We start from the raw sequence: 18,778 nt of genomic DNA on the forward strand, positions 1-18,778 counted from the left end.
AAGGAGGAGCATGCCGCGTTCAAGCAACGCAGCGTGGAGGGAAGAAATAAATACATTTTTTTTTTTTAAATTAAAAAAAGGAAACGCCAAACCGACGCAAACTCTGGACAACACCCATCCATATAGCCGAACAATGAGAAAGTTAGAGAAACCATGTCATTAACAGTATTTGTGAAAGTAATTTAATTGTAATTTAAGTAATTTTATTACAGTACATTAGCACCCATTATTTCTGTCATCTTGTAATCTTGATTTGACCTAAACTTATGTAAGCGGCCAATCCTTGAATACCCCTTAGAGGTCACTTGATGTTTTAAAGTCTGCTTTAAAGATGTTGTTCAACTCTAAAATGCTAGATAATAATTATGAAGATACATACTCAGTATACAGTACACAAGTATATACAAGAAGAAGAATCAGCATCTTCATTGTCATGAACATGCATTCATGCACACGAAATTTGTTCTCTGCATTTTACCCATCACAGTGAACACAAGTCATGTAAATAGACGTTGCTCCATACTGTGATCGGATATCAGTTTTTTTGTTTTTTTTTTTTTTTTTTAACTTGCTGATCGCTGATTGGACCCAAAAATCCTGATCGTGTAAAGCCTAAACAATATTTATTCCCAAAAACTTTCAAGATAAACGATAGTATCGATGTTTTTTTTCTCCCACTGATATAATGATATTAGAGCATAATAAAGCACACATCTTACAAATTCTGGCCTGGTAATCAAACATGAGCACAACTGTGCAATATTCTCTCATTTCCTAAATAAAAGTAAGGATGCATTTCACAGTAAGCGCAAGTAAATAAAAAGATAAAGTTATACACGTTCAAATAAAGTGGTGAATTTATGAAGAATAAACATTTTAGTTTCCCCTTTTATGTTTGGCATCTTGTCACAGTGAAGTCTCAGACAATTTTACATATTTTAATTTGACAAATCTTAACCGTTTTAGAGGTTATGTTTGTTCAAAACCTTCGTTTTGGTTCATCATGGCATTTCACATATTATAAGCACTTTTAGTAAGAGCCCCCATTGGGAACTTCCCACACACAAAAAGGTACACACAAAAATGTCTGCCGGTTCCATTTTAAGCGCCGTTTGTTAAAAAAATTATCTTCCTTTGTCGGTCATTTTCTGATCTTTCACAGTCTTTAACTCAACTTCTCTCTCTCTCTCTCTCTCTCTCTCTCTCTCTCTCTCTCTCGTGCGCAGTCAGTGATTTAAATAATCACCGCTTGCGATGCAGGCTGAAAATGTTTTTTTTTTTTTTGAGGAGCAGTTTTGCTCATCATTTCTTCATTTGAGTAGCAACTCTCCAATTTTGAAGAGCACATTTTTGCAGGTTAATTGCACAGGGACCAGAAGCAAGGATTTTATAAAACAATAAAAATATGGCAATATAAAGGTGGAGTTGAATGAAGGGCTGCAGCTAACGAATATTTTAGTACTAAAGTAGCCGACTGAAAAATTATATAAAACAATCAATAATTTGGATTAACTATATTTTTGCTTGGTTAAACAGCAATTTTTAATACGAAAAGATAAAATAAAACTTAACGTATAACGTTGTTTTCCTGTTTTATATAACATTTTTTATTGCTCGAGTTCACATTGTGCATAAAAGATGAGGCTTTTTTTAAAGCATTAACAGTCTTTGTGCATCTTCACTTAAACAGCTAGCATTTTAGCATTTTGTGATATAATACCTTAGGTTCATGGCTGTGCATTTATGAGCTTCGACCAGCTGACTAGTAATAAGACAAATGTTCTTTGTCCTACTACAAGTTTTAGAAGTGTTCATTTTTTTTTTTTTCAAACTAAAATGAAGAAACTGCGAGAGAGAAAAATATTTCCTTTATCGCCCTTCACCTTCAAAACCTCTCCGTTTGGGTACATGATGATGATCCATTTTACTCTTATTCCTCTCTGGCCACATTTGCCAAGTTTTTCACCTACTTGACTAAATGTTTTACCACTTACAGATCATCAGATTGGCCATATGTCACACAGTGACTACACTGAGTAAAAAGCACACTATGTACTGTTATGGTTGCGTTATACTGTCCTTGTCACGGTTATAAAAAAATTCAAAATAAATAAGTCACACATTTGACGGTTCTCATAATTAAAAGAGACGTTTACTAAGATTATGTTAGTAAAGTAGACTAACGTTAAGATCACCGATTTGCAGTATGTTAACTTCACCCTCTCTCGGGTCCCGCAACGCGGCGTCACTCAGGGGACGCGGCGTCACTCGGGGGAGAGTTTGTTACAACAAACGGGTGCTCACCTTGCCACACTTTTGCCATTTGTCGTTTTTTCTCTCTCTCTTCTCAATTTGGCGTCGCATATTGGAACCGCTGTCTTCCCGTTAATCAATCGAACACTTCACTTCCGCATCCACACATCGGTGATGTAAACGAGTTCTGTCATATATGCCCCAGCCTGGTTCCATCTTCTCAACAGTCTCTGCGGTAACCTGATTTGCAGTTTTGCTTTTCAATATTTTTTTGATGTGCAAAATGCGAAATTTTGACCTGCAAACTGCGATGCGAGACTGCTAAATTTGAGCCTTGCACAAATACATACATAGGTAACCAATGTTGTGCGTCAGTGGACACACATTCACAATGCTTTTTGCATTCCTCATCATTTCTGTGTGTGTAGGATGCAGGACGCACATCAAACGAGATCTCTCCATGACTGTTTTATTTTGGTGCAATACAAAGTGCAGTGTTAATGTTCAAACTGTGCATAATGTTACAGTGGCTTCCAGTAACAAAATATACTATTTAGGAATAAATCCATCACATTTTTGTTGAACACTTAGGCTCACTAGTCTACTATGGTTTAATGTTGGTAATGATGGTGGTACCTGGAGAGCCAAGTATTTTTGTTAGGTGGTAGTTTGTGTAAAAGGTTCGAGAATCATCGGTATAGATCATTATATATAGTCTAAAAATGCTACATTAGGTGTGTCCATCATTAAATAATAAAAATACTTGCCAGCCATTGTTTTTTGACTGTAATTTTGATTGTGACGCCAGTGGTATTAAGGCAGTGCAAGCATTGTATTACATCACATGCAGCATCTCTCTGGAACTAAGTGTAAAAATCACAATTGAACTGTGTGGGGGGGGGGGGGTGGATGGTAGTGATGGTTAGAATGCCTTTTCCTGCAGCCTACGACATCAACAATAAAAAAAAAAAAAACTGTTTAGATTCTAAGGCAAAGCAAGCAGCTGATATGTGTCCTAACAGAAGTGTTGCTTGGATATGCAGTCAAAGTTATGACAGTAGAAACATTTCAACAGAAGGAGGACAATTGTTTTCAAAAACACAATTGATTATTTAGAGCAGTGTTTCTCAAGGTGAGATCCCTGGACCCCTCCTGGTCAATGATGTAATTGCAAGTCCGTGTTAACAAAAATATTTTAAAAGATTGTATGGCATTTATAGTGATAGGATTATTTTACTCAAATGTGATTGAGACCTATATTTACCGAAACTGCAGACAGTAACATATCTTTTTTTCACAAATGTAATTCATTGCAATTTAATAAGAGACCTTGCCCCCATTTGCAATGTTAAAGTTATCGCATGATGCTGTAAATACAAATTGAACATAATCTGCAGTCTTTTCAAATTACGAGCCCCCTAGTGTTTTAGTTGGCATAAATAAATCATTTCTTAATAATGTTTTTATTGTGAAACATCTGCAGGAAAGTGTTGTGAGAAAACTCATTAACTTGCAAGGTTCATGGGGTCCTCGGGGTAGATCAAAAATTTGTGGTGGGTCCAGGACCCCAAAAAGGTTGAGACCCACGGATTTAGAGGGTTGAAATTTGGTTTGAACTGCTGCTGGACTGCGGTATAAAAATTACTGACCTCCTTGGACAAACAGCTTTGAGAGTATTTTAGTTGGAAGCAGTGGCAGACTTACCATTAGTCAAGCATAGACAATTGCCTGGGGCCCCGATATTTCCTGGGGCTCCCAAACGTCTCATAAATATGTCATTTGAGATTGAAAGCATTTATTATTGTTTTAGTCTCATTTAACATGCTAGAAAGCACATCAAAATGTCAATCTGTCATGATCGTTTTCAGTGCTCCCCCTCCCTTCTCATGAAATGGACTATTCCATCTTCTTACTGCCTAGGTGCAGACTCGATTCAGCAAGAGAGTGGCACTAGCAAAACACACTTGTTTGTGCTTCGTGAGGAAAATAAAGCAGAGTTATTTCAGTGAAGCGGACAAGAAGGAAAAACTGTTTGTATCATAACTATCACAGGTTTCTAACCTTTTTTCAAAGTGACACCTAGCATAACCGACAACAGCAAGAGCCAGAGGCTCTTGCCAGTTGCAGTAGTACTACTGTCAATGTCAGCCAAAAAACATGTCATAGAGATTACAGGCAGAATGACATGAGTAGCGCTTTTCATCACGAAGATATATTTAAAAATGTTGATTGATGTTCTTATCAATTACAGTAAACATGTTGAGAAATGTTTTAAGTACAGCACTTAATTTAACTCAGTAAGAAAGACAATTGTCTCAAATTCACACTTTTTAGTTACTGATAAAGATTAATATCCAAAATCTTTGCAATACATGGATGTGGCGGGCCCCATCACTGGGTTTGCCTTGGGCCACCAAATGACTAAATACGCCCCTGCTTGGAAATGCAACATTCCTAAAACCCTTCCTGCCTTTCAAGACACCCACAGCCAAGTTCCACACACCAGCCAGCCGCAGAATGGGATGTCAAACTGAGAAAAACGTGCTATTCTGGGCAAAATGTCTGCCTTTTTTTTTTTTTTTTTTTTTTTTTTTTAAAGACAGCCACAGCAAAATATGTGCAGTTATATTTGACACCAGACTCCCCCCCCCCCCCTACCCAAAATTGCAGGGTTAAATACCAAGCAAAACTGTTTTTTCCCCGCTTACACACTCATGACAACGCCCGACTGAAAGTTGAATTGAACTGTATGAGATAACAACGGAAACGAGCAGCAGTGCTGAAATTGGGGGGGGGGGGCTTAGAAAATGAAAAGCCTCTTTACAACAGCGCCTTTTTTTAATATAGTCTTTTTCACAGCCTTTCATTGGTTAAAATTAACATTTTACGAGGCACTTGTGCATTTTAGCCAAAATAATATTAAACCAATACGCGCAGACGATAAATAATGGTGGAAAAATACCATTATTGGTACTGATAACGAAGCCTCACTGAGCTTTGCATTGACAATTCTAGATTAGCAAAATCTCAACACGACATTTTAGGATAAAATGACGATAACCCCAATGGAGGGAGGAGGCTGAGCAGCACACCCAGTCCATACAACACTTCGAATGATGTATGCGTTATCAAGAGCTGAGATTAATAGCATTAAATAATAATAATAATGCGGGTTAATTAAAAGGGGCTACTCACCGCTTGCCTCGCTATCTCCGTGGACGCCATTGGTGATAGCCGTTAGCCGAGCACACCCTCCGAGTTGAGCGGGGGAAGCTGAAGAGCTGAGTTTACACCGACAGCTCACCCTCTTCTTCGGGATGTACCACTGCTAAAACGCGTTTAACAAACGTTATTTCACTGACCACCTCCGACATAGCCCTAAATTCTTTTTCACTAGTCAAATATTCCTTGTATTATTAAGCGATAGATCCGGCACACGTTTTTAATTCACCAGAAACAATTATTTTGACCGGACACTAGCCAATTACCTCCCCTATAAAGTGCTGTAATGGATTCGTCCACACAGACGCGCAGTGAACCTCAGTGAATGAAAAATAAATACCTGTAGTACTTTGAGCAGAAGAACGCGTGATTGCCAATATTATACTATCATGTAAACATTTATTTATTCTCGCTAATTAAGACACTATTCCGGTTTCTTTGTATGTCTACCTACGTCCCTTGCACACAATGGGTATTATTATGTAAATATGATAACGTACGTAATGTAAGTAACGCACGTAGGGGTAACATGTATATTAAATTAACATTTAGCAATTATTTGCGTATTTAGTATTTTAATTAATTGAATGTACGTTAGGGTTAGTTTGTCATAAAATCAGGACTATAGTTATTTTATTGTAATTACTTAAGATACAACGATAGAGGGAAATGTGCGTAAAATAAGCCGGAAGTGTATATTTAGGTTCGTGCCCACTCACATCCGGGTTACACAACTTCGACCAATGACATGAGAGCAGCGAATTTAAAAAGAGCCGCGGTCACGTTTCCGGTTCATACCAAAACATCTTTGCAGTTGCGAGGTAGGAGCTGGACCAACTGTTCACTTTAATAAGGCTGCGGTAATGCTAGCCTTAATATCTTGGGTTTGACCGTATTTTATGACTTCGCATACATGTTCTGTTCCGTTGTTGTCTGAGTATCTAAAACGCCGGTACTGTAGTAAGCCTTGTCCGAACGTCTTACAACTTTAAACGTTCGCTAACAAGTAACGTTTAACATAAATGCTAACGTCTGCCTCTGTTATTTCCAGACCGACAAAATGGATCATATCATCGCAGAGCGTGAAAATCAAAGTCTTTCCTTCAAACCAGGTAGGAAGGTTGTCTTTAAATTTTGTTGTTGTGGCTTGGTCTCGGGACTCTCAATTTTACATGTTGTCTTTACAGAGCTGTCTTTGAAGACGCCACTGAAATCCATGAGAACTCCTCTACGTCCTGGTCGAAAGGCTTTCGGGACTCTCAACACGCAGTTGTTGTCCACACCTGTTGTCAATAAGCAGGAGAAGAAGACTGAGAAGCTTCAGGTTGGGGGTGTACCTGTCATGCGTCATAATCATGTGGGTGGTATTAGGGTTGCAAAGGGGTGGAAGGTTTCAACTTTCCCTGGGAATTACTGGGAACACCCACACACCTTCTGTATGTGTATTGCTTGCCAGTTGTATTGTCAATGGAAAAACTGAAGACTTAGTAAACTAGGGTTTTGTTTGTTTTTTGGGTTTTTTTTTTTTTTTTGAATTTTCATTGTCGTGCTCAGCCCTATCCTCTAACTAGGAAGTGTGGGCAATTTAATGGAAACTTATCATTCAAAAATGAATTTTGTTTGGTTGCTGCTTTTAAAAAAATAAATAAATAATAATAATGTTTCACTTCACGCAAGCAGCTGTGTATTTGAAGCTCGCTCATAACAAAGCTAAAGTCAACCAACTGCTCGTTAAAAACTTATATTGGGGCACTCTTAGGCCTGGTACACAGATTTTTCCACTCTTAAAATATTTATCTGCTACAGACCCCACCTTAAAGATAAATCTGCATTCAACAGATTTGGGTGTCGTGCGTGTGCTCTGAGAATCTCAACACCACACACAAATTCTATTGCATCGCCGATCTTGAAGTCTCACGTGGTGACGTAAATTCACAAAACCAAAGAAACACAGATTTGTGCCGAGAGTCTTGTAAAAATTGAGATGTTCTCAAAAAACGACTTTCTTTGGAAAATACTGCTGTCTGAGGAACCCACTTTTATACATAAGATCGGGTAAGACTTTTTTCATTTACGGTCACTTCTGTGTTCGTCAGTCAGTTGCTTCTTTGATTGGCTACATTCTGTTCCATGTCACCATTCTCGCCGCCATGACTTTGGGAGAAGTCTGCGTTCCCCACGAGTTTTGGTCGTAAATATTGAACATTAAGATTGTCGGCCCTGACCTGTTTCGGACAATTTTATGGGATTATCTTAAAACACAAAGATTGTGTGGCATTTGATGTGCTTGGTCGGGAAGGGGTGGATTCTGCACAAAAAAACATGCTTGTCTTTAGCCTTAGTCGAGGTAGAACTACTTGCAAGAAATCTGGTTCTTTTAAATCAGGATTATGGTGAAATATTTTCCACCATTGGTATAAAAGTTCTCCAGTAAGAGCGAACCTTCAATTTTTAATTACAACTGAAAGTTTGTAACTTAGTCACGCAATTTTGCACTTTTTTGTATTCATTCAAAGTGTTTATTTTTTGCGCAGGAAGCCAAAGTGAAGCATGCAGCTCAGAAGAAAGCAGAGGACTATCCAGAGATTGAGAAACTCATTCCCTATGATCCGTTGGGTAACTGTCTTTTTAAAGACTGTACAGTGGAGTAAAAACCGCTGCTTGCTTGTATTTTAAAGTTTGTTTTCTTCCCCTCCCCCATTTCAGAGTTTGAGAAATACAGTGTTCCAGAGGATTTAGTTCCTCTCGGTAGTCTTGCTTTGGCTGGTCTGGCTTTCCCACAAATGCCTTCTCCCTCCGAAGATGACCTGCATCCTTACCTGCCTCCGCTCCCAAGCATGTCACCTGAGAGAATGCCTCAACGCTCGGGTAAAAAGCCTCATATAGTGATCGTACAGGTATACCCAATATTGACAAATGTATGCAGTGGTGTAGAGGACTACTGGTGCCTCACTCACTTTAGAAGTTCCACTGTGTCTGTCGTGAGCTCGAGGCATTTGTTAGATGCAAAGTGTCTTCATCCCGAGCTACTGTGATGCAACAAATTTGTTCCTTTCTTGCAGATGGCTCTGAGTATGACACATTCCTCCAAACAATTGAGGAGCTGACCATTGAGTTACCTCCGGAGCCTGACACTGACTGAAATGTTTAGTCAGCCTTCTGGTCATACTGTTACCTTTTTGTAATTTGAATGTTTTAAGGTATTAAACAATTGTTTCTATTTATCTGCATTGTATGTCACTTTAAAGCAGTTGCATAAACGTCTTGGAAAAACATATGCACTTCCTGGTTTTGCAATCAATGATCACGTGATGCATTCCCGCTTTGCGATTACCCTGAACTTTGGCTCAGTTCCTCTGGGGAAGTGAAAAAAGTCTGCTCTGCACTAACAACTTAAATTGCATATTATTTTGTAATGTTTTAAATTTGTGATGGGAATGACCAGCGCCTATAAGCTTTGACGCTTTCAAACGTGAGTTAGCGACCAAAATGAATGCCGAACAGGTGAGTCACGTCAACGATCGATACGAATGGAATGACTGCTTTTGAGCTCGACTTGGACAAAATGGAGACTTTAAATATCTAAATTGAATAACACCGTGTGAGGCTATATTGCGACTTTGGGAAGGGAACGCGTTAAAGTTTGACAATTCAGTCTTCCAAATAACCGGAACAGCAGCACCATGGATGACGATAGGTCGTCTGGGCAGGATACCCCCAGTGATCGAGAGTCCAGACAAGGCCCCGTTGTGAAGCGACTCTCCCGGTGTGCCATGCCGGGTGCTCCGCAGCGGAGGTCGCGGCTGCTGCAGAGGCGTCAAGACGACCCAGACGCAGAGACACCTGACCAGCGGAAGAATTCCAAAGAGTTGCAAGGTCAGTTGCCGTGGGCTCTGTACCCCATGGAGCACGCGTGGATGCTGTCAGCCGCGGAGGGCAACTGCGACACCCTGCTGGAGTTTGTGTCCGAGGAGCCGCTGCTGCTCACCAGGCGGGACTTCATCAGCGGCTACTCGGTGCTCCACTGGCTAGCCAAGAGCGGCCAGGACGGGACGCTGCTCAAGGTGCTGCACCGGGCCGAGAGGGCAGGAGGGCGGCCGGTGTGCGTGGACGTGCGGGGAAGCGGTGGCCTTACCCCGCTGCACGTCGCCAGCATGCACGGCCACTACGCGGTCGTCAAGCTTCTCGTGGGCGCGTTCGGTGCTGACGTGGACGTCATGGACTACGGCGGCAGGCGGGCCTGGCAGTACTTGCGACCGGACGCCCCCCGGGAGATGAAGGAGCTGCTAGGGACGTGGGACGACGAGCACGCCAGCAGAACGGAACGCAACGCCAATAAGAACTGTAACAACAGCAGCGATGTGACGACAGGTGAGGAAGTGGAGCGTTTGGCGGACGAGGTGGACTCGTTTAACCGGAGGAGAGGCGGCATCACGAGGATCGGCTCCTTGACAAGGTTCTTCTCGTTCCGCGCCAATAAACGCTAACATTTGCGATCACTACATCCTATTGTACATTCATTCCCTTGAAAGTGCTTTGGATCTTTGCTTGTTCCAACCACAATATTTGACACGGTAATAGCACTTACTCTACTCTCGTTAGTGGAGCTTATTTTTCCATCATGGATGCCAGTTATTTGGCTGAAACCAGCAAACGTGAGCTACAAATAAAAACATCTGCAGTTCTGGGCCGATTGGGGGGTGGGGGGTGGGGAAAGACTGCTTCTCTAATTTTTGTCCCTGTGAAACATTTGAAGTAATATCAGTTTCTGCTCTTACTATAATTGTGAAGTGCCATTCTGTGCTGAATAAACCAAATGCAGTAAAATTTGACAATGTACACCAAGTATTTGTTTGATTACAGCTCTTTAATTTTCAAACATGGAACATAGAGCCAGGGTGTACAAAATAGTTGTGGCTCCACCCTGGCAGTTGGCAGTCCTTTGGAATGGAGGATGGATTCTGTGTAACAGGTTTACAGGCCCAGCTTCGTCCTCCTCCAGTGTCTCCTCTTGGAGTTGTACCTGCAGAGTGAAGAAAGAACAGTTAAATGATTAACTAGCTTTCTACTCAGACTTACACTACACCCAAAAATGTGGATTTAAATAATTCCTGTTTCCATTTCACAACTTGCTACTAAACAATAGATTACTGTTTAAGGACTTCTATTAAAACAAAAACAGTTAATTCCAACATTGTAAGCAACAGAATACACAAATACAATCCCCTCCTATCGTGGTTCACTTATTGTGGAGCCAATATTCATCACAGAAACTGTGGGCCTGTGTCTTTTTATGGGCACACCGCACTCCCTGGCTCGATGGAGGAATCAAGCCTGCTGTGATTGAACAGCTGCCATTTGCACGCTATTTTATGACACCCCCCCCTGGCTGCCAAGCCACAGAGGCAAAAAAAGTTCTCTTTGCATCCGGTGTTAAGGCATTGTAAATGATGGATCATGAGCTTTGTCATAATTCGCCAAGCTGCAAAAGACATTTACTCCGCGTGCACAGTATTTGAACCCAAAAGCTAGTTTATTTTTAGTCTTTTGATGTACTACTGTAAATATCAAATGGTCAATTAACTTATCTAAAAAAAAAAAAAAAAAAACGTCGGCGGTGTGGGACAGACAACACGTAATGCCCGCTCAGACTAAAAGACAAATTTGCTCTTTCACGATTGCACTGTCAGACAACTGCAATAAAATCTGGTATTCCGATACCACCGCATCCCATTTTTTTTACGCTCATTGGGCTTTATCTTGTCAACTCAAATGCGACCAGATAGACGTTACCGTGGCAACGACAAGAGTAGTGGATCGCGCCGACTGTATTATGAGGACAAAATGGGGGAAAACCTGTGTTGGTGGTCACCGGTGCTCAGGACAGGAAAGGAAGTTCGTTTAAGGCTTGCTTGAGGCATGTCCACGGACTCTTAATGCAAGCCGCCAACAAAAACATTATGTAGCCTAGCAAGCTAGTAGTAGCACGAACGATTGTGCGTAAACATGCCGCCGTTCTGTCGATTCATACGCTAATGTTTCGGTGTGGGTAAAGTAATTAAATTACAGTAAATTGACACCCATTATTTCTGTCATGTAATGTTGGTTTGACCTGATTGATTAGAATACACGATCTGACTAGAGCAGTGATTTCCAACCTTCACAGCACACCAACAAACAAAAATGTCAAAAAGTGAATAGATTACTGTATTTACTTCCTGCCATCTAATAGAAGACCATTCATTTGTTCTGTCACTATGCCTCACTGTCATAAATAGAGGAACAAAGATACATTATAAATATAATTTTTTGAGCAATTAAGTACACAAGTATATACAGTAAATGAACATGTAATTTAAATAGACATTGCTTGTGATGGGTTTATTTAAACTCTGTGATCGGCCCCAAAAATCCTGATTGTGTAAAGCCTAATATCCATCCATCCATCCATCTTCTACCGCTTATGAGAGGTCGGGTCGCGGGGGCAGTAGCTTTAGCAGGAACGCCCTGACTTCCCTCTCACCAGCCTCTCATCCAGCTCTTCCGGGGAGATCCCGAGGTCTAGTCTCTCCAGCGTGTCCTGGGTCTCCTCCCGGTAGGACGTGCCCGGAACACCTTACCAGGGAGGCGTCCGGGAGGCATCCGAATCAGATGCCCCAGCCACCTCATCTGTCTCCTCTCAATGTGGAGAAGCAGCAGCTCTACTCTGAGATCCTCCCGGATGACCGAGATTCTCACCCTCTCTCTAAGGGAGAGCCCGGACACCCTGCGGAGGAAACTCATCTCGGCCGCTTGTATCTGGGATCTTGTTCTTTCGGTCACGACCCATAGCTCATGACCATAGGTGAGGGTAGGAACATAGATCGATCGGTAAATCGAGAGCTTCGCGTTAGCTCCTTCTTTACCACAACGGATCAATACAAAGTCCGCATCACTGCAGACACTGCACTGATCCGCCTGTCGATCTCCCGTTCCATTCTTCCGTCACTCGTGAACAAGACCCCAAGATACTTGAACTTCTCCACTTGGGGCAGGATCTCATAACCGACCTGGAGAGGGCACGTCACCCTTTTCTGACTGAGGACCATGGTCTCAGATTTGGAGGTGCTGATTCTCATCCCAGCCGCTTCACACTCAGCTGCGAACTACTCCAGTGAGAGTTGGACGTCACAGCTTGATGGAGCCAATAGAACCACATCATTTGCAAAAAGCAGAGATGCAATACTGAGTCCACCAAACCGGACCCCTCTACGTCTCGGCTGCGCCTAGAAATTCTGTCCATAAAAGTTATGAACAGAATCGGTGACAAAGGGCAGCCTTGGCGGAGTCCAACCCCCACCGGAAACGAGTCCGACTTACTGCCGGATTTGCGGACCAAACTCTGACTCCGGTCGTACAGGGACCGAACAGCCCGTATCAGGGGGTTCGGTACTCCATACTCCCGAAGCCCTCCGACCTTCCCCGAGGGACACGGTCGAACGCCTTCTCCAAGTCCACAAAACACATGTAGACTGGTTGGGCGAACTCCCATGCACCCTGCCAAGATGATGATGGCACATCAAAATCTCATATACTGGTACTTTGATTCAGGCTGCAACTGCGTCCGCCATTACAAGGTTGATGTAATAAATACATTAAAATTAAAAATATTTAAGACATAATTTATTAACAATGACGACTGTCCCGTGGGAATATTCTGGAAAAACTTTGACAATATGGAAATTCAGACAAATTGTTCTGGAAGTGAATTTTTATAGGTTGGCAGCTCTGCTACAACAATAATTACCTAGCTAACAGTGTTTCAGCGACAGAGCCTCCTCTTCATCCTCACAATGAGGAAGAGCATGACGAGCTCATTGGCTGAACAATAATCTCAGCAGGGTTAATGACAGCACTTCACAGTGATCAAGTGCAGCAATTGCAGACCTGCTTTACTTGAGCACGCAGTCTACCATTATGCACGGTGTCAATGCACCATTCAGTTACACCAACAATTCAGTCACTGGCTGATGTAACCTCATCTAACATCTGCAATTGAGTAACCAATGAAAACAGATAAGAGATGAACACCTTTTACTTTATATTTGATTAAGTAGTGACAACATTTGAATAATAACTGTTACATTGGCGGTGTGGGACAGACAACATGTAATGCCCGCTCAGACTAAAAGACAAATTTGCTCTTTCACGATTGCACTGTCAGACTACTGGAATAAAATCTTGTATTCTGATACCACGGCATCCCGTTTTTTTTACGATCATTGGACTTTTTCTTGTCAACTCAAATACAACCGGATACACTCGTTACCGCGGCGACGACAAGTAGAGTGGATCGCGGCGACTATATTATGAGGACAAAATGGAGGAAAACGTGTGTTGGCGGTCAGGACAGGAGAGGACGTTCGTTTCAGGCTTGCTTGAGGTATGTTCACATACTTTTAAAACGATACGGCTCACAAGCAGGCAATAAAATGTTATGTAGCCTAGCAAGCTAGCGGTACCATAAACGGTTGTACGTAAACATGCCACCGTTCTGTCGAATCATGCTCTAAAGTTTCGGTGTGGGTGAAGTAATTTAATTCAAAATAAAGTAATTTAATTACAGTAAGTTAGCAACCATTATTTCTGTTTGACCTGACTGATTAGAATACACGATCCGACTAGAGCAGTGATTTCCAACCTTTACGGAGCCAAAGAACATATTTTACAATTGAAAAATCTCACGGCACACCAACAAACAAAAACGTCACAAAAGGTGGATACATTACTAATCTAATAGAAGACCATTAATTTGTTCTGTCACTATGCCTCACTGGCATAAATAGAGGAACAAAGATACATTATTTATTGTAAATATATTTTTGGGAGCAATTAAGTACACAAGTATATACAGTAAACAAACAGGTCATTTCAATAGACACATTCCTCCATCTTGTGATCGGTGATTGTTTTTTTTTAAAGTCTGTGATCGACCCCAAAAATCCCGATCGTGTAAAGTTTACTATATACCATAGTTTTATTTAGCTTTTATATTGATATTATTTGCACTGTCTTTTGTAGCACCGCCGGCCCTTGAGTACCATAATTTCGATCCTCTGTATGTGTTACGCATATTGAAGAATTGACAATAAAAAGCTCCTTGAATACCTCGATTTTTTCCTAACTGTGCCAGAAGTGCAACTACGTCACTTTTGGGGAGGGCTGCGTCGATTTCCCTGAATTACATATTTTCACCAGAACACAGAGCTGCCAACCTAAATTTGCTACACTTAATTTATACAAACAGTTTTAACAATTCTCATCATTTTAACTATTTATTTGCCACATCTACAAATGACCTGGCCAATCTATCCATTAAAAAAAATAAAAATTAGGTCCTTGAGCAAAAAAGTTTTACCCATCGCTGACTTAAGACTCATTAAAAATGTACATATAGGAATGTATGTGAAAAGAAGATATCAGAAGTTTCTGGTACTTAAGCTGCTTTAAAACAGTAATTTAATTTGTTTAACTATATATTTTGATATAACACAGCTAAACTCTCCTGAAAATTGTGACACGAGGTTGTCTTTAGCCCAAGACAATGTTCAAACTAAAGCACCACACTAATATCAATGGAGGATAGGGTATTACTTATCGAGACTAGCTTTTTATCAATAGTAATTTGGCTATTATGTTACTGCACAAGGTTTACCATTAATTCGCGCTAAACTAGTATGTGCATGTTGTAAGAGCATGTCTTTTTAAGCGTTGATTTTGCAGCAGGGTCCACAAATGAACAACCCTCACCTGATCTTGTTCCCAGTCTTCATTCTGATCCACTGAGGAATGGGCCTGTTTTGCTTCTGCTTTTTGGCCAGGAAGCGCTTGATCCTGAAAGTCTTGTGGGACGACTAGATAACGACACAAGACAAAATGAAGTCACTAAGTAAGTGCACATGCTAATCGCCTTTATGCTAGCTAGCTAGCTATGAAGTGCGCAGCGCCTTAAAAATGTACACATTTTTTTAAACAATATAAACATGCACGGGACCGCCGATATCTTATATAAATGTTCTGTGCATACATAAACGCCAAGAGTGTATATTTTGACGGATGTTGGAGGATTTTTCTAGATACCATTTCGACCGCAGTCCTTTCCCCACTACGACGGCGAGAGAAGAGGAAGAGCTGAGTGACGTAAGCAATTTTAGTCGTGGTATCCAGCCAATGAACCGTGCCTCTTTATTGACAGCGACACGAGCAGGCAAACCTGTGGTACTACAGATTTATTTTCAGTCAATTTTAAACGAGAAATCTACTTTTTTACAGGTAATTATTGCGTATGGGAAACTTGTTACAGTATTCGAACATGATATTTTTTTATTTGTACTGTATTAATAGTAAAATCCTTAGCTATAAATAGCAATTTATGTAGAACTGGAATTTTATTGTAATTATTCCGTTTGTGTCCTGAATGAGGTGAATAGTTTAAAGTTGTATTGGTTTGAATTGGTCGAGATATGTGGATGGAGGAGGTAAATATGTAAAATATCTCTTAACTTTGGAATTTTATTGTGAAAATGTGGGACTGTTATATTCGATCCATATACATGTTCTGAACGATTGGAATTGGTCGAGAAATGTGAAAGGAGGAAGGGGAAAAAAATGTGGAATAATTAAACATAGGATTTTATTACGTGAAAAAAATAGTTCCCAGGATCTCCTGAATGAGTTTAAATTAGAAGTTTGAAATGTGAAAGACGGGGAAATTTTTTTGGGGGGGTTGTTTAATGTCTCATTCACTTGGGTTTTGTGTTAGAAATGTGGTATTGTGGAAAAACTGGGAATTATGTGAATATTTGGAAGTCTGAATGGTTTAAATCAGTTGAGAAATGTGGAAGTAGTACTGTAGAATATATAATATTAACCAAAAAAATGGGTGGGTGAGATTACTTTATATAAAAAAAAAAAAAAGTTTGGTTCCCAGAATAACATATATAAAATATGTGTGAATATTATTCAGCATTCATAAATACAATGCAAGCACATGATATTCGGATGACTTCAGTTCTTAAAAACTTTCGAAAACTCAAAGCACGCTGATCGGGTTAGTACGTCGACATCACTGTCAGCAGATCTGGGTTCGAATCTCTGTAGTTTTCATATTCTTCTCGTACTGACATGGGTTTTCTCCGGATACTTCAGGCTAGCTCCATTGAAGTCTTTTGTGAATGTCAATGGCTGTTTGTCAATATGTGGCCTGCGATTGACTTTCAACTTAACTGTTTATAAAGCACTTTAAATAAATACAGTTTGAAATGACTAATTGAGCAATAGTCTGGTACATTGACCATTGTGCAAATTGTGCAGAGACTTCAAGAAATCTAAGCAGTTTAAAGTGACTAGCAGTGCGATAATCTGGAACAATGTCAATTGTGCAAATGGTGCAGATACTTCTCAAGCACCAACACCAGATATGCAAATAGTGCAGAGTGGCGAGACTACTACAATGACTGCACGAATAATGTATAATTGGCCCGACAGAGCTGTGACTACAATCTCAAGACAAAACTGGCAGCATGTTACAATGGAATTGGAAATTACTGTTTACGAAGTTAATGGCAAGATGGAAGAAGCTGTTGGAATGTCTGCTACTTTTAGTTTGGATTGTTCGATAGTGCCTACCTGAGGGAAGGAGCTGGAAGAGCTGATGACCAGGATGTGGAGGGTCCAAGAGGATGGTCATGCTCTTGTTTTAGTTCTGGCAGCCTGCAAGTCCTCAAGGATGGGTAGGGGGGTACCGCCAATTTTTTCAACAGTCCTGATTGTCCGTTGCAGTCGGAGTTTGTCCTTTTGTGTGGCAGCACCAAACCAGACTGTGATGGATGAACACAGGACTGATTCGATGACTGCTTTGTAGAACTGCCTCAACAGCTCCTGTGGCAGGTCGTGCTTCCTCAGAAGCCGCAGAAAGTGCATCCTCTGCTGGGCCTTTTTGTGGATGGAGTTGATGTTGGTCTCCCACTTCAGGTCCTGAGAGACTGTAATTCCCAGGAACCTGAAGGTCTCGACGGTTGACACAGCAGTTGGACAAGGATGCTTCTTGAAGTCCACGATCATCTCTACAGTCTTGAGCGTGTTCAGGTTCAGGTTGTGTCAGCCACACCACAGCTCTGGCCACTCCACTTCCTGTCGAAATGCAGACTCGTCACTTTGATGAGGCCGATGACTGTGGTGTCGTCTGTCGTTGAGGTGCAGCTGTTCGTGTAGTAAGACAAGAGCAGCGGAGAGATGACACATCCTGTGGGGGCCCCGGTGCTGGTGGTGCGTGTGTATGAGGTGGTGTACCCCAGCCTCACCTGCTGCGTCCTGCCCATCAGGAAGCTGTAAATCCACTGGCAGATGGGAGGTGAGATGCTGAGCTGGAGAAGCTTGGAGGAGAGGAGTTCGGGGATGATGGTGTTGTGGCAGAGCTGAAGTCCACAAACAGGATCCTCACGTAGGTCCCCGCGCCATCGAGGCTAGGATAAAGTGCAGTCCCATGTTGACTGCATCATCCACAGACCTGTTTGCTCGGTAGGCAAACTGCAGGAGGTCCAGCAGGGGACCCGTGATGCTCTTGAGGTGTGTAGGTGCGCCTAACCGTGTGCTCGCCTTGGTTACCTGCTCTCTAGTATTTTAGTGTTTTTCGTTCATCTTTAGAGACATTACGAGACTCACTTACGAAACGGAAGACTTTCTAAACATTAGGGAGTCTACCCCGGACTTGTGTACGGAGCATGGAGGCAAAGACAGCGCCATAGGGGGAAACGAGTCGGTGTGCAGGTCAAGCTCTGTAAGAGAGGTGTTGGGTATAGAATTTTTAGGCAATAATTAATTTATGGCGGACGACTGGTTAGGGCGTCAGCCTCACAGTTCTGAGGACCGGGGTTCAATCCCCGGCCCCGCCTGTGTAGAGTTTGCATGTTCTCCCCGTGCCGCACTCCGGTTTCCTCCCACATCCCCAAAACATTCACGAATTGGAGACTCTAAATTGCCCGTAGGTGTAAATGTGAGTGCGAATGGTTGTCTGTTTGCACGGAACTAGTATGTTGAAGTGAGTTGAGGAGTTTCATTTAGACAGTAGTCGTAATTTGCCATACGCCTCACAGTTCTATGGTCGTGGGTTAAAATCCAGACTCCGGCCTGTGGAGTTTACATGTTCTCCCTGTGCCTGTGTGGGTTTCCTTCCACATTCCAAAATGGTAGGTTAATTGAAGACTAACTTGTCTGTAGGTGTGAATGTGATTCTGAATGGTTGTTTGTTTATGTGCCCTTCGAT

The 18,778-nt window shown here is 41.6% G+C and overlaps 4 protein-coding genes across 11 annotated transcripts in view; 2 read left to right on the forward strand and 2 right to left on the reverse strand.

Annotated features, from left to right (window-relative positions):
* Positions 1–5,546, reverse strand: part of septin6 (septin 6) — a 33,374-nt gene extending 27,828 nt beyond the window's left edge. For all 5 annotated transcript variants that reach the window (XM_061685062.1, XM_061685059.1, XM_061685061.1 and 2 more), the window contains exon 1: positions 5,449–5,546. In XM_061685062.1, coding sequence (XP_061541046.1) covers positions 5,449–5,478 — 30 coding nt within the window. In that variant the 5' untranslated portion in view covers positions 5,479–5,546. The remainder of the gene's footprint in view (positions 1–5,448) is intronic.
* A 753-nt stretch (positions 5,547–6,299) lies between these two features.
* On the forward strand, positions 6,300–8,699 carry pttg1 (PTTG1 regulator of sister chromatid separation, securin). Of its 2 annotated transcripts, none has more exons than XM_061686230.1 (6): positions 6,300–6,335; positions 6,527–6,587; positions 6,663–6,799; positions 8,010–8,091; positions 8,182–8,343; positions 8,538–8,699. In XM_061686230.1, the coding sequence occupies exons 2-6, from the start codon at positions 6,536–6,538 to the stop codon at positions 8,615–8,617; spliced, it is 513 nt and encodes a 170-aa protein (XP_061542214.1). In that variant the 5' UTR covers positions 6,300–6,335; positions 6,527–6,535; the 3' UTR covers positions 8,618–8,699. The 2 variants fall into 2 exon arrangements, with proteins under 2 accessions (XP_061542214.1, XP_061542212.1); XM_061686228.1 differs by lacking the exon at positions 6,300–6,335 and adding an exon at positions 6,342–6,435 and having other exon boundaries at positions 6,663–6,832.
* A 101-nt stretch (positions 8,700–8,800) lies between these two features.
* sowahd (sosondowah ankyrin repeat domain family d) lies at positions 8,801–10,512 on the forward strand. Of its 3 annotated transcripts, none has more exons than XM_061686226.1 (2): positions 8,801–8,979; positions 9,173–10,512. In XM_061686226.1, the coding sequence occupies exons 1-2, from the start codon at positions 8,969–8,971 to the stop codon at positions 9,960–9,962; spliced, it is 801 nt and encodes a 266-aa protein (XP_061542210.1). In that variant the 5' UTR covers positions 8,801–8,968; the 3' UTR covers positions 9,963–10,512. The 3 variants fall into 3 exon arrangements, with proteins under 3 accessions (XP_061542210.1, XP_061542211.1, XP_061542209.1); XM_061686227.1 differs by having other exon boundaries at positions 9,186–10,512; XM_061686225.1 differs by having other exon boundaries at positions 8,955–8,979; positions 9,152–10,512.
* On the reverse strand, positions 10,324–15,659 carry rpl39 (ribosomal protein L39). Its single transcript, XM_061686231.1, has 3 exons — positions 15,595–15,659; positions 15,265–15,368; positions 10,324–10,498 (listed from the first exon to the last, which is right to left on the reverse strand). The coding sequence occupies exons 1-3, from the start codon at positions 15,595–15,597 to the stop codon at positions 10,450–10,452; spliced, it is 156 nt and encodes a 51-aa protein (XP_061542215.1). The 5' UTR covers positions 15,598–15,659; the 3' UTR covers positions 10,324–10,449.
* Positions 15,660–18,778: the final 3,119 nt, after the last annotated feature.

The sequence above is a fragment of the Phycodurus eques genome, chromosome 9 (genome assembly GCF_024500275.1).
Source record: "Phycodurus eques isolate BA_2022a chromosome 9, UOR_Pequ_1.1, whole genome shotgun sequence".
Classification (NCBI taxonomy): Eukaryota; Metazoa; Chordata; class Actinopteri; order Syngnathiformes; family Syngnathidae; genus Phycodurus; species Phycodurus eques.

Excerpts from the sequence above, each read along its gene's own strand:
- rpl39 (XM_061686231.1), bottom strand. Across the intron at positions 10,499-15,264 it reads AAGACTGGGAACAAGATCAG|GTACAACTCCAAGAGGAGAC; the intron begins GTGAGGGTTGTT and ends TTCACTCTGCAG.
- pttg1 (XM_061686228.1), top strand. The coding sequence starts at position 6,536 with ATGGATCATATCATCGCAGAGCGTGAAAATCAAAGTCTTTCCTTCAAA. Across the intron at positions 6,588-6,662 it reads AAGTCTTTCCTTCAAACCAG|AGCTGTCTTTGAAGACGCCA; the intron begins GTAGGAAGGTTG and ends TTGTCTTTACAG. Across the intron at positions 8,344-8,537 it reads GAGAATGCCTCAACGCTCGG|ATGGCTCTGAGTATGACACA; the intron begins GTAAAAAGCCTC and ends CCTTTCTTGCAG.